Source organism: Durotheca rogersii (genome assembly GCF_024521655.1).
Source record: "Durotheca rogersii strain YMJ 92031201 chromosome Unknown GGS23scaffold_28, whole genome shotgun sequence".
Taxonomy (NCBI): Eukaryota; Fungi; Ascomycota; class Sordariomycetes; order Xylariales; family Xylariaceae; genus Durotheca; species Durotheca rogersii.
The window spans coordinates 369,605-384,338 of NW_026251259.1; the positions used below are offsets into that span (position 1 = coordinate 369,605).

General features: G+C 42.2%; 2 protein-coding genes across 2 annotated transcripts; one reads left to right on the plus strand and one right to left on the minus strand.

The window, feature by feature from the left end:
• The first annotated feature begins 1,846 nt into the window (after positions 1-1,846).
• Positions 1,847-3,378, plus strand: GGS23DRAFT_265006 (uncharacterized protein). Its single transcript, XM_051512391.1, has 4 exons — positions 1,847-1,980; positions 2,054-2,075; positions 2,160-3,257; positions 3,340-3,378. Exon 3 carries the CDS (start codon positions 2,193-2,195, stop codon positions 3,225-3,227), a length of 1,035 nt encoding a protein of 344 aa, XP_051368582.1. The 5' UTR covers positions 1,847-1,980; positions 2,054-2,075; positions 2,160-2,192; the 3' UTR covers positions 3,228-3,257; positions 3,340-3,378.
• On the minus strand, positions 3,336-4,562 carry GGS23DRAFT_607294 (kinase-like domain-containing protein; the record flags this gene model as incomplete). The annotated part of the gene is made up of 1 exon (XM_051520029.1): positions 3,336-4,562. The coding sequence occupies one exon, from the start codon at positions 4,560-4,562 to the stop codon at positions 3,336-3,338; it is 1,227 nt and encodes a 408-aa protein (XP_051368583.1).
• Between the last annotated feature and the right edge of the window lie 10,172 nt (positions 4,563-14,734).

Below are 14,734 nucleotides of genomic sequence, written 5' to 3' on the forward strand. Positions count from 1 at the left end.
CAACTCGTCCTGGATGCTCGAACGCGAACGCCCGTCTGCTGTAGTGCAACTCGGTTCGACTGTAGAAGTTCATTCATTCACCGTTTTCTCGACCCCGGGTCCTGGGAGCCGGTCCTCCAAACATTTGCGTATCCAATTGGCGCCTAGGGCCTCCCCTCAGAAGCCAGGTTCTCGGCATCCTGTTCGACGTCGGCTGGAGCTTCACGCGGAGAGCATGGGGAGAGGAGGGGGGAAGGGTAAAAAAATGGCGTCGCACCTCGACGCAATGACAAGTTGTCTCCTCCAAGTGTAGGTACAGGTAAAGGTTTGGCCATAGGGGTTTCTTATAGGCCGACGCCTTGATCATAGAAATTCTGAACCATATTGGGATATTCCGACATGACGCCTCGTTGGAGGGGGCGGCACAACGGGCTGAGTTAGATGCTAGGTAAGACCAGAGAAATCTAGCGGTGTCTAATCGATTCCCGCGTGCGGTTGAGGAATCTGCCTGGGTATCCTGCATACGTAGTAGGCATAGTATCTCCGATGGCATCGTCGGGTGTCAATGAAACGCGTGGGTTTGGTGGATACAACCGGCACGTACACACCGTAACCCCGTAGGCCGGATCCGCGATCCTACTGGCTCGGGCGTCTCGGGGTCGCTGTAGACAAACCCAGCGACGGGACCCCCGAAGGTGCGCTCCGGTTTTAATTGCCGTTGGAGATCCGCCCGACGACGAGAGACAACCGGAGGAGGAAAGGAGCTAGCACTTATGCATACTTGATAGTAATATATATACTTGATTGATGGCATTGTATACGCACTCATGATTCAGAATTTGGTTCCCGTAGTTTTCTCTAAACTTGACCAGGGGGTGGATCTCAGGTTGGACCGGGTCGAAAAAGACGCAAAGAACGCGGACACACTTGAGTGGGCTTCCCTTACCCTTACGGTCCTCAGTCATCTCCGCTTTTTACCTAGGTAGTTGTTTACTAAGATTGCCGTCTAAATTTACGTGTATCGGATGCCTTACGGCTAGGCAGGCTGAGCATGACCACAGCATAGAAAGACCTATTACCGACAGCCTTGTGACGGCCATTGCCTACAGATGGTTACTGTGATATGCACTTGTGACTATGTTCCTCGTATGTTGATAAATCGGAACTCCACGGCCTCGCGTACGAGGGCCCTTCTTACCCCAAACAGGATGTTCCAGCCCCAGAACCCCACACGGTCCGGTGGCCATGGCGTATCGGGCAGTCCAATCCTCATCCAGGCTTCCGTAATGGATGCTCTCCAGTTACCTGGGTAGGTGTATGTGCGCTGGAGGGTCACCGCACGATTTTAGTCACATTTTACCAACACAGTACTGGAGCGCTGGTACGGAGCTTCGGGAATCATGCGCCCACGACCATAATCAGCCTTGTGATAAGCATGGTTCAACGTTGCATCGGTCCTGTGACCATGGTAGGACTTGTAGTTAGCGATGGCGAGAAGACAAGCGTTTCGAAGAGTTCCCCAAGAAAACTACGGGGACGGAAAGGGGGGAGGGGGGGAGAGGACAAGATAAGGAAGCGCTTGGATTTTGGCTCGGGGTATTGAAGCGGAGTTATCATGAGGAGAAATGCAAGCAACAACCTGGCCTAGCGCGAGTCGCCGCTTTTACGGCTTATTAGCTCGCCGGTTCGAATTTGGTCCCATTGTTCGTCAGCCTCCCATCAACCACCGTCGCCGCCGTACTCGCAGCCTAATACAGAGCTCGCAGAGGTAGAGAGGTTAGAGGAGTGGTACGGAGTTGATACCACCCCGAAACGGGTTTTTTTCCCAGATGTAGCTATGCGACTTCGTAGAGAGGGTGCAGCGCGGGGTACCTAGGTAAGGTAGAATAATCTGACCAATCGACGCGTCGCATTTTATGGCTGTGGCTAGGCGTGGCATGTGTGTGATTTTGTCAGCTAAATTCAGCCCCTTCGCCAGATACGACAGCTTCGTGGAAAGAAGTAGGTACCAATGGTTACGCCCTCAATGTTCTATGGCATTGTGTCCTTCTTAACCCGCCACGCTTGACTATAGGTCCTCCTTCTTAACGACTACGGTGCGTTACTGAGCGTGATGTCTGTCTGCTTCGTGCACGTTAGACCTACCTACCTGACGTTCCCGCTATCGGGCTACTTGGTAGCTGCGCTCTCCGCTTGTGGCGGGTTCGCCAACCATGCCGCTGCACCAACTACCCCCCGAGGTCCTCCTTCACGTCCTTCGCTTGCTAGGCTCCGTGTTCTTTCGTCAAGATACTCGTCGGCTACTCGTATCGAAGTGGTGGTATCAGCTAGCCTGGCCAGTGCTCCTCCATGACCTCGCCTTCTCTGCTGCATCGCTTCGAAGGTTTATCCTCACATTCGAGAGAGAGGATGTCATGAGTTCCATGCAAAATCACCCGATTACAACCAGCCTGTGTCTTGACGGCTTTCAGGGCTGGGATGCGCTATGGTCAGACAACTCAAAACCGGCTAGGACGAACTTCGAAGCCGTCGATGCATGGACATCTGAGTTGAACGGCCACCTCACCTCACTTGTCGTCATACTCCAACGATGTGCGAAGCTGCGATCTCTCACGCTCAAAGCGCGGCCCGAGCATCATGATCCTCGGATGGACCTCCAGCGGCGCGACTATTTAATGGCGCTCCCTTTAGCCGGCCTTGCATCGATCAGCCACCTGACCTGCCTCGAGGTTGATACCGCAGGGACAGGTCTGGTAAATCAAAGCAATGCCCCCGGGATTCATATTTGCCGCGAAATCCGCTCTATGCTACCGACTCTTCGGCGACTACGCTGCCGTATGACTAGCATCTGTCCTGACGTCCTAGACGCCCCAGAGAAACGACCTCTTCTTGATCTCGAGGACGTTGTCGTCAATTTGAGTCTCTCGGAAATGTCCGACTCAGACACCTCATATCGGTACCCAAGTCGATGCGGGCATACTTACGGTGGCGGTTTTCCTCAGCTGAAGGCGGATATGGAAGCAAAGGCAAAAGACCTTGCGGGCAGGATGCGGAATCCGCGGATTATCAGAGTTGTGTCACACACGCTCCCTGGTCTGAAGATGCATTCCTTCGATGCTCTAACAGGACGCCGGATGCTATTACCCTCCGCTACGCCATGGGATGCAGACGGTGAGGAGTTGGAAGAGACGGTTGTGGGTGAGGAAGACTTCGATTCTGATTCTTCATCTGAAGAAGGATTGCCGTGATAGCGGACGCTGGATCCACGTCGTTTAAAGGTAGGTAACGAGGGCGAACATTCAGCTGAAACATCATTCATTAATCGATCTTATAAATTTCATATCGTGCTAATCTACCTAGTGCAGAGCGACTGCTCCGTAAACAGCAACAAGCTGCTCCCATGAGACGTGATCCCCGTATATGAGCTTAGAGACTAATTTTCCGTCGAAAAGAGCGCGGTGTGGACGACTATAGGTGCACCTGTGAGTAATTTCTGCTTGTCTGGAGCCGAGAATTGTGGACAGCGCTGTACTTTGCTTGGCAGCCGACGGCGACGATTCCATCCTCTTCTCAAGCTCGTGCAAGGCGTCCCGTGTAGCGTTGCGGAAGTCGATGATTAACTGGTTCTTGTCAGGCGCTAACAACGGAAACGTGATGAACTCCGGGGAGACAGCCAGACGTTCCAATGGGGCGGTCTCCGCCTGGCTCCAGTCCAGCACGCCCGTCAAGGTATACTCGTCGTCGAAGAGGAGATTCCCGTAGTGAAGGTCAAAGTGACATAAAGGAAATGGGCCATGGAGTCTATCCTCGATGACGAAGTGGGAAATAGCCGTTTTCAGAATCCAACAGGAGGTCCTCCACTCGGGGTCATGGGCATGTCCCTCAAGAGCAGCTCTATTCTGGTCCTGTCTTAACTCATAGAACCACTCCAACGATGTCTTCTTGGGTACTATGACCGTGGGCTCGACGTCCTGATCCGAAGCAATGATCCGAGGGGCCTCGTCGCAGTTCTCGCCGCACCAAATCCGCCCAAGCTTGTCAAATGTTAGGTTCTCGAGCTGGAAAAGGACATCAGCTAGCTGGCCTGCGACCTTCTGGTGGTAGGCAATGGGGACTTGTCTTGCGATGGTAGAGGAGAGAACCCGACCCCTGAGGCACTCCATGAAGATGTATGGAAAGCCAAAGGGATTGTTTGGCGAAGTGTCAAAGCCGTATACCCGTGGAACCGGAATGCTACTGCGGCTTTTGAGCGTTTTCAGGGTTGCAACCTCACTTAGCATGTCTATGGCATGTTCGCGGCTATTGGACCTGTTGACCGGCACATGATGAACCCTAGCAATCCAGTCGACGCCGTCTGAGAAGGCGACTTTGAGCACGAGGTTGTTCATCCCATACGTGAAAGACTTGGGGTCGATGGCGCAAGCGACGTGCTCTTTTTGAGTGTTGCGGGCGAGGAGCGCAGCTTTTTGGAGATGTTCGAAGTTGGCTGTGGAAAGGATCGCATGGATTCGCGCGTGGATTTCGTTGCCATCTGGGTCTAAGTCGTCGGGCGTGGCCCAGACAGCGCTCGAGGGTGTAGCCATGCGTCTGCGATGCCACGCGTCCAGGCGTAGCGAGGTTTTTTCTTCTCCAAGAAGGCTTGCGTGGGCAATTCTTGAAGGCATTAATTAGATCATCACCAAGCGAGAGGCGAAGCAAGAGGCGAAGCTGACCAACACTGAACTGTGGCCTGGTGAGTTAGCGCTCGGAGGATTGTGGATACAGAGCTTTCCCACCAATCACACTGCAAGAGCTATTGCCGAATCGAAGCGGTAATTACTCTTCTGACTGCCCCTGGAGAGAAGAGATAGCTACAGTTTTTCCAGCCGTGGGTTTAGGCAGACTTTGATGAAGTACCTTTTTTCCTTGCAACTGGTTCGCTTCTTCAGCCGAGGCTTTTACTTCATACTCATTCTACACATCTCTATGCCAGAGTTTCTACACATGGGAATGATCAGGCCCAATCAATTCATGGGTCAAGGTCATCCCCGGCAGCTAGAGTGTATTATCCACTCTCAATGCGGTGCTATTATTCCATCAGACGACAGGTTCATAGGAGGATAGCCTCATCTGTTTGCCTAGTGGCCTAGCGCCAACAATGCCGCCGACACTTTCGCAAAATGGTTGCCGGTGACGAAAAAGTACATGGGTTACCAAATTCCGATTGAAGCTGGCACAGCAGTGTTGATATCTGTATAAAAGAGGGGTTGTTCCTCGCTCGAAATGATGACTAGAATATCAAGCTATCCTACCTCATCTACCATCCCACGCCTCGTTTATTCTTGAGTCAACTAGTCCACCGACTTCAAAATGCCTCCCAAGCCAAAGCCGGAGACCTTTCCCGACTGCTGGAATTGTGGCCAGGTGCTTCCTGAAGTGCCTCCATGCGATTGCGCCAACCCCAACTGTCAGCAGCCTAACTAGACTCACAGATCCGGGTATGTCCCTATTGAGCCAGCGACTGCATCGCCCCTACGTCCAGAAGCTGAATTACGTTATGATTATCCTTTTTATGGATGACTAACTCGAAACATGAAGTCCTCATAGCGCATTCACATAGGGTGGCGCTAAATTTAGGCCGCACGGAGTAGACATATCGGGGGTTTGAACTGTTTGTTGGGAGCAATATTAAGGAAACTATATCTTTCTTTGCGGTCTTTCTTGGGGATGGTTGGTGGTATTATTATATGACAAGAGATTGGAAGCCGTGTACCTCTTAAGTACAAGAGATTGGAAGCCGTGTACCTCTTAAGTATAGCAATATTGCCATTAACATGAGGAACTACTAAACTGGCTAGCCTGTCACAGATTTCGATACCTGTTTCCATTACTTCAAGAAGTTAGTACTCCGATCCAATTATAATTGCATGTTAGCTAGCTTCTATCTGTCCTGATTTTATCGAGCTACCGATACACATCTCGAACGTCTATATGTGTTCCGTAAGGAACGAGAATTCTGAAGTTTCCATGAGTGTTTCTAGTGGGCTTGTGAAGTCCCGGCTTATTGGGTTTTACTTTGAAGTGTTTAAGGGTGTTTTCACCACTTCTAGCACGCTGAGCACTCTGCTGAGCGGCTACTTGGATCTGTTTTCAGTTACGAATGGTTCGCAGAGCTGCCGCTTGTTAACAACACCTTTTTAGGGCTGTTAGGTATCAGGAGCCCGGACATCTACAGCAGTAATACTACGTATGCGATGTAGAACGATAGCGAGAGAGCCACTTATTAAGTTATCACGTAGATCGAGGGAGCTACGTGTGGTGCGAGAGCGCGCGCAAGAAGCTATCTCACGAGCAACTAGAGGAGGAGCAAAGAAGAAAAGGTCTTGTTCTATCTAAGAACTAGCTAAAGGAATGGAAGCAATAGGAGCGTATATACTATATGTCACATAATAACGGGCCACCCCCCTAGCGGGCCATCCTATCCTTACTAAAAAGCCTTAAAAGTCGCCCTTTTATAAATTAAATAGCTTACCTAGATAAATTCGTAAAATTATAAAAGATATACCAAATTAAAGCGCGTTACTTAATTAGTCTCTAAAGCGTACCGGAGCCCTGATTACGCATAATAGTCGGACGCGATATAGTAATTAAGTATCCCCCTTATCTTTACTTAGTTAGCTTATAAGCTCCTCCTAAGCTACCGTTACCTCCTCTTCCTCCTCCTACTCCTCTTATTACTATTATTACTTAATTACGGCTTTTAACGTAATATTAGGTAGCTATTAGCTATCCTAATCGTAAGCTAGTATTTCGTAAAGGGATTAAAAGCGCTTATTAGGGTTAGGAATAATTCTCCTCTTAGGTTAGCTTTTTAGCTTTAACTAAGCCATTAACGAGGAAATCTAGTAATCTTTAAATGCCATTTTAATACGAAGGTCGTAATATACGTTAATAACGCCTCTTAACGTTATACGAGTATGTAGAGATCGATTAACGGCGACTTTTCTAACCTCGTTAATCGCTTTTAACGCGTAAACCTATACCTTTACGCTCTCCTTTTTTAGGCTTTCGCGTTAGTTCGTTTCGGCTATATCTTTCTCCTCCTAAAGCTTAGGGTATTTTAAGGCCTTATTACGACTTATTAGCTAGTTCCTAGTTACCTTAAAGCCGGTATAAACGTTTTTCTCGGTAAAGGCGTCGATTCTCGCCGCGTATAAGTAACGTAAGAAGTTTAGCTTATTAATCGACGCGGTATTTATTAAGGAATATAACTAGCTTAAGTACTTCTTATAAGCTATTTTAAGAGCGTTAAATAAGCCGTTATCGAGCGATTATAAGCCGTAAGAGATATACGTTAATAAAAAATATAGGTAAATATTATGCCGGAAATAAATAGCTATAAACTTATCCTAAGATCGTAATACGTTAATAATACTTACTTTTAGGAAATCAGAAAAAAACCGTAAAAATACGAAATTAACGTTAGTTAATTAAGAAATGAATAAACTAATAATAGTATGGCTTTTATAGCTGTTTAAAATTAATAAGCGGGCGTTAAACTCGTAGGAAAGAAGACTATCCGTTTCCTTAATAAATACCTCCTTTAGTTACTCTAACGTAATATAGCTATCCGATTAACCGTTATCTAAGGTTATAAAGTATTAATCGGCGATCTTTATGAATTAATTTGTAAATTAAGTCGTTTAAAGCTCCTTTCCTTTAAAGATAATACCCGGTCGGAGAATAAGGCCCGTAGCGCTAATATACTTAATAAACGAAGCCTAGGTTTTAACCTAAGAGCTCTTAACGATCGCTTTTTTAGTATTTAAGCTCCCGAGAACTAAGCTATCGAGCTTTAATACCTTAATTAATACGGAAACGAAAGGATAAGGATAAAGGAGGCTACTTACCTTAGCCGAGTATAATTCCTTCCTTATCGACGTTAAAGGTAAAATAAGGCTATATCTAGCCGTATTCGGCTTCCCGGATTCTAAAATATTAGTTTATAGCCCTCTTATTAAAGCAATTAAAACGAAAAGCTTTAGTTTTACGCCCGGATTTTACCGTAATTAAGGGATTACGCTTTAGGAAGTTATGAAGCTAATTCTTACTAAAAGGCCGTAGATCGCCGTTCGCGTTTAAGATATCTTACGTAATTCGGCGAATAATACGGTAGTTAAGAGCTAACCCTAGCTATTCTTAACGTAAAATCTACGTAGTAAGATATTCCTCTTACCTATTTATTAAGCGTTATTATAATTAAACCTCTAACCGCGCTTACCTACCCTAAAGCCGAGCCGTTAGCGTAATTCGCGAAACGCCGTATATAATAGCTAAACGACGTATCGAAACGCCTTCCTAAATAACTAATTGTATAATAAACGCTAGAAGATCCTCTTAAACGGGTTTCATAGCAAAAAAAGCTTATTTAATCGAGATCTAATTAATATTTACTTATCACGTAGGCATGCACCCCTAGTGGGAACCACCTAGCTTACCTAAGCTAGCTGAGTACTACTATATATACCTATAGATCGTTCTATACTCTTTAGTAGCTTTCCTTCTTTTCTAGTTAGTTAATATATACCTTCTTACCCTTATTTCATTGCTTTTTTTTATAAATAACCTATTAACCTAAGCTTAGCTCTCGCTAACTACGTAATAGTTATAAGCCCGGGGTACTTCTAAGGAGCTATTATTACTTAGGTTATTCTAGCGTAAGTAAGTAATACATTTATCTATCTCTTAGATCTTACGATTATACTTCCTTCTTATTTCTAAACCGGTACTTTGCTTTCGTATCTAGCTTTAGATAGTCGCTTACGTATTTCGCTATAACGACTAATACGTCTGAATTCTCCCTGGATAAGATTCTAGTTAACGTTTATTTACGAGCTTACGATAAATAGCTACGTTAATTCCTAACGCTTAAGTCGATAGCTACTTAGTTCGGTATCTAGAAAAACGTTAATCTAGATGGAGCTAAGTTTAACGCTACTCGAGTCGTAGTAGGTACTCTTAAGGAGTATATTACTTAAGAAAACGAATTCCTTAAAGAAAATTATAAGAAAGCCGTCTACGAGTAAGCGTCGATCCTAACCGAAGACCGAGGAGATTAGTTACTAAAGCTTAAGATACGAACTCGAAAGTAATAAACGGTAGCGTATAATAAGTTTGTCTCCTAGTAAATAACGATCGAGGCTTAAGTTATAGCTATTAATAAGTAATATAAGGTCCTTTATAGCTAGATTCTCGCTTCTATTTCTATAGGCTTTCTTAAGGTAGTTAATATAGAAATATAATTCCTAGATCTCGACCCGATTATTTAAAACCTCGTAAAGATCCTCCGTAAATAAATTACTTCTACCGAAGCCGCTATTAAGACGTTCGTTAGACGAGAATATCGTAAGGTACTTTAAAGAATAAAGGCAGGTATTTATAATCCCGAGTAATTCTACGTTATATGGTAATACGCTTTCCTTCGCGCTTGCGCTTATTATATTAACGAGATTAAGGGCGTTATAGGAGTAAAGGATTTTCTCGAAGTAGTTAGGGCTAAGATCGTAATCGATTAAGCCATACGGGTATTAATCGCTTTTATTAAAGCTAATAGACTCGGCGAGTAACTAAAAACCCTTAAGTAACTAGGTATCGTATTTAGCGCTCTCGCTACCGAAAATAAGTAGAAAGGTAAATTAGGTTATAAAATTTTCATAATAGCCTATTAAGGACCGACTCTAGAAGCGAAATTAATTAATAATAACGGCTAAGGAAAACTAACGAGTTACGAATACCCTTATAAGTCTAAAGGTAAACCATACTTATAGATAACTCGTTTTTATAAAATCCTATAGAAGTCCGTTACTAGTTAAACTATACGTAACCTAAAGCCGATCCCGGTTAATATTATACGAAAAATTAAGGCTAGATACGACTTACCTAAGTACGTTAAGCTCCGAAACTAGATTAACCGCTAGGGGTAGGACGTTCTCGTAAATAATATACCTAATAATCGCTCCGGAAACGGAAGAGGAAATAACGCTATTACTTAGTTAATTAATATTAACGTAATAATAATCGACCTATATATTATATACCTATTTACTTAAATTAGGATCTACTTTATTATAGACTTAGTCCGATACCTATTATCGGAAAGTACCGTCTTCGATAATTATAGAGTAATTTACCTTATTAATAATCGTAATCTTCTAATAAAGGGATCGTTTATTTCCGCTAGAGACGGATAAACGGTCGAAGCTAGTATTATAAGCTTTCTTATTATTAATACGGATCGTAGGATTATCGAGAAGTATATTTTAAATTAATCTAGTAAGCCTGCTTTTAATCTAAAGCTTAAGGACGTCGTATTTATTAAAAATTTTTACGTTAATATTATTTTTAAGGCGAAACTTCGTAGTATAGGTGTTTAGTTTTACGGTATAAATTATACTTTAAGGAATGGAACCCTCGAGAAAAGTACTATAGTAAGGAAGCTAAAGCGACGCTTTAACCTAATCTTTTTCGAATTTAAATAGTTCTCTTTTTATTCGTAAGTCCTATCCGTAATATTATTTATAATACTATCGAGTATTCTACGTAGCGTAGCGTCGATCGTAATAGTACCTTATTTCCCGGAGAAAAACGTCCGGTAAAGAAGATCGAGAAATACTATTAAACCGAGAGAAGATTCCGAGGTACTTTAGTACTAGCGAGTAAGGTATCTTAGTCCTAAGGCGCTTAAAGCCCTCGTTAAAAACGCCCGGAACGTTAAAATTAACGGTATACTTATAATTAAATGTAGGTATTATAGTTAAGCGATAGGTAAGAAAGTAATCTCGCGCCGTTTATTAATACATCGCTCGTTACGTCCTTTTTAAAAGGTATACTAGGATTTATTTAACTACCCGGAAGGCTACGACGGATCTAAATAGCTTATCGTAATTAGGGATAAATTTAACGAAATGTTATAGGTTAAGACCCTAAAGAGTAAGTAAGGTTTACTAATAATAAGAACTCTTCGATTCTTTAAAAGATAGGTTCGGAAGTAATTCCGATTCTTAATTTATAAGATACGTTACGATAACGAACGCTTAGTAATAAGTATTAAAGGTATATTTAGATATAAGATCTAAGTAATAATAGAAAGTATTAATCTCGAACTCCCGCCGGTTAATACTAAGAAGTTAACCGGTAGGGGTAAGAGAATTAAATAAACCATTATCGTTAAGTCGATTAAGATAAGGATTAAAGTAAGGCTATGAAAGAAATTATAGCCGGAAACCGTTAAAGCCGTAGTATATCTAATTAATATTAACCCTAGTTAAGCTTATAATCTTCGTATACCTAACGAGCTCTTAAATACTTAGTTTAAATAATACTTTAGATAATATATTCCAAAGGTAATAAGGGAGCTAACGAGCGACCTACGACCGGATTAGAACGGTATTTATATATACGGATATTACGCGTATCCTTTAATAAGAGAGCGTATTTAAGATCTTAATAGGAGAAGGTTTAAGGTAAACCTACGAACTTATATCGGGTATTTAATAGGATATTATATTAGTAACCTATACCGAATTTAGGTTTCTAGGCTAGGTAGAATAATCCTAACTAGGGATATGGTTTTTAACGAAGAAACGTTTTATAGCTAAATAAATAAGCTAAAAGCTTAATAACTTAAACGGGAAAAAATTAATCGAATAAATCTTTCGATACGTATAAGTAATAACGTTACTTAATTAATTATCGAAGTATTAAACCTATAAGATTCGCTCGTATTATTTAATCGAAAGCTAAGTAGTAAGCTAACTTCCTTCGGGGGTAGCGAGCCTACCTCGGATAACTAGGATTTAAATACGACTTAGTCTACCGGTCCTAGCTCGGGGGTAGGGTAGCCTCTAGAAGAAGAAGAACTAGAAATAGATTCCGATAATTTAAAATACGAAACGGCTAGGTCTAAAGACGAATAACCGTAAGAGGTAATAAAATTATTCGAATTAATCGAATAAGAGATATAAAAGTAATTCGAAGCGGAAACCTAGGAGAAATTAAACGAAGAAGCGGATATACCTTACGGGCTCTCGAGTTTAAGACTTACTTTAGTCGTACCTGCGGAAGCTACGGGAAATAAGAGTACTCCGATAAGGAATATAAAGTAACTAAAGTTAAGTACGGCTACTAGTAAAAGTACCGTAAGTCCGGAGCGGCGAGTATACTTCGCCGACGGAATAGATACTCGGGAATAGCCTCTAGAGTAATTAACTAAAGAAACTCGTACTTCCTTCGAAGAAAAGGAGTAATATAGCTTATTCCTATAAATTACTTAGCGTAAGTAACGCAAGAGAAAGGTTTATTCTCTTACTATCCGTTATAATAAAAGAAAGAAAAGAGAAAGTCCGGAAAGAAATAAAGTAATAGGTAGCTTAAGTACTAGAGTTTACGTAATATCGGGTAACCTAACGGCTAGGAATAACTTCCTAGGAAATCGCTAGCTCGACTTCGTAATAACCTTCTAGCTTAATTAATTAAAAGGGTAATAAGTAAAGAGCTACGATAAATATATTACGTTATACTTAATTTTCGTAGTAGCCGTTAATTAAACGAAGGCCGAGCGATTAAACGTATCGCTTAATAAGATAAGAATTTACCGCGACGATTTACTTAAACCGCTAAAGATATAAAAGGATTTAAATAAGTATTTATTAAGAAAGCGATTTAAAGAAAACGCTAGATTTAAGATTAAGGCCTTCCTACGTATTAAAGTATAGCGTATTATTAATCGCGAACGGATAAGAATAAAGCTAATTTTATTAATGTAAGTCTTCGATTATAAATTCGACGAAGATAATTTCCTTATTACTTATAAGTCGCGCTTAGTAGCGCGAGGAGATTTATAGCCTAAAGAGTTACTCGAGAGTACTTACGTAGCTACGTTAGTAGTAAAATCGTTCCGTATAATAATAGCTATCGTAGTTTAATTCGATTTCGAAGTTAATTAATATGACATTAAAAACGCGTTCCTTAACGCGGTAAAACCGGAAAGCGACCTTATACCTATAGAGTTATTAAACGGGTTTAAGGAAGAGGGAAAATATACCTTCGCTATAAAAGTAGTATACGGGTTTAGAGATTTATTCCTACTTTAGTTTAAGGAAATCGAGAATACCTTTAACCGCTTAAGATTCTAGAGCTCTCTAAAGGAGCCGTACTTATTCTATATAAAAGGACGAGAAATCTTCGTACTAATATACGTAAACGATATACTAATTATAAACCATAAAAGCTTAGAGGCGATAGCATAAAAGGTAGCTTAGGGATTAAAGGATACCTATGAAACGAAAAAGCTTAGACCGGTAAAGTAGTATTTAAAGATTAGGGTAATACGTAATATAGTGGTGCGGTAGATCTAGGCCACGTAGCCTTTTCGATGTATATTTATATAGGTCGCGTACTCATATTTTCATTAGCTAGACTTAGACCTATAGATATTAGGACCTATAGCTATTTACTCGTTTCTTGCCATGCCTTTCTAGCCATCCTCCTCCTTTTCCTTTCCAATCTCCTCCTTTCCCAGTTACCGTTTTTAGCTAGCCGATCAACCGATTATAGTTATTTATAGCTATAATCTTTGGTTAATCGGTACTAGGCCAGTTATTAGCAGTTAGGTAGCCCTTTTCGTGCCTCCGTTAGCGTGCCTACGCTACTCCTGTTTAGTAGCGACCACCTAATAACCCGAGCCGTAACCTTACTAGTCTTAGGAGCGACCTTTTAATCGACCGTTTTTGCAGTTAATAGGTTTAGGATACGACGATTAAGAGATTCCTTGTTTTTTAGTTAATTAGGAGCTATTTTCGTAGCTCCAGAGCCGTTTTTCGTAGCTTTCGGATTAAGCCTTTTTAGGTTAGGATTAACGGGAGGATAGATAACCATGGCGACCATTAATAACTACGCCTTCCCATTAACTTTTAATTAGCTTACCTAAAAGCTCGTTCGCCGATTAATAGATCTATTTTATTCTCGTTTCTTAGTTATTTCTTTTAAAGGAGCTATACCCGTTTTCGTCTGGTTTTGCCTCCGTCGTTTTTCAAGTGCCTAGATAGCCGTTTTTCTTAGTTAATCTAACCAAGTTACCGCCATACCTCCTTTTTATAACCTCGTACGCGCTTAAAGGCATCCGTTCTTTACCGATTAATTTATTTTAATTACAAGAGGCTTACCGATAGCTCCGATTACCCTTATTTTATCCCTACTAGCTAGTTACGGCACCTAGGGAGGTTTCTCCTCCCTAACCGATAGGTACTACGATGCCTTTAATTACTATACGAAGATACCGATAGACCTTATACCTACGCTATAAGCCTAATCGGGGACGTACCGATTAGGATTAAAGACTTATATAGACGATACCGCGATACGAAATAGATAAGATATTAAACAAGACAGCCCAGAAATAGCCATAGGAATAGTAACGCCTAGAGACCCCTCTTATCGCCCTTACCGATATATGGTTGGTAGGAAGAGCTAGAGCCCCTAGAACTACGTATAGGGGAGGGATCGAGGGTTAAGGGAAGCCCGGTAAATGCTACCGGACGAATAATAGTTAGATACGAATTAAACGGAAATAGTCGGGCATAAATAGGATATATTAGTTAGTTTATAGGATTAGGATTAATTAAAAGGATTAATAGCTATGGACGAGAAGAACGGAGATTACGTTATATCGTATGGGGATTATTTCTTTCGTTTCTTACGGGAGCTACGCTTATTTTAC

Coding starts and splice junctions, on each gene's coding strand:
- GGS23DRAFT_265006 (XM_051512391.1), top strand. CDS start 2,193: ATGCCGCTGCACCAACTACCCCCCGAGGTCCTCCTTCACGTCCTTCGC.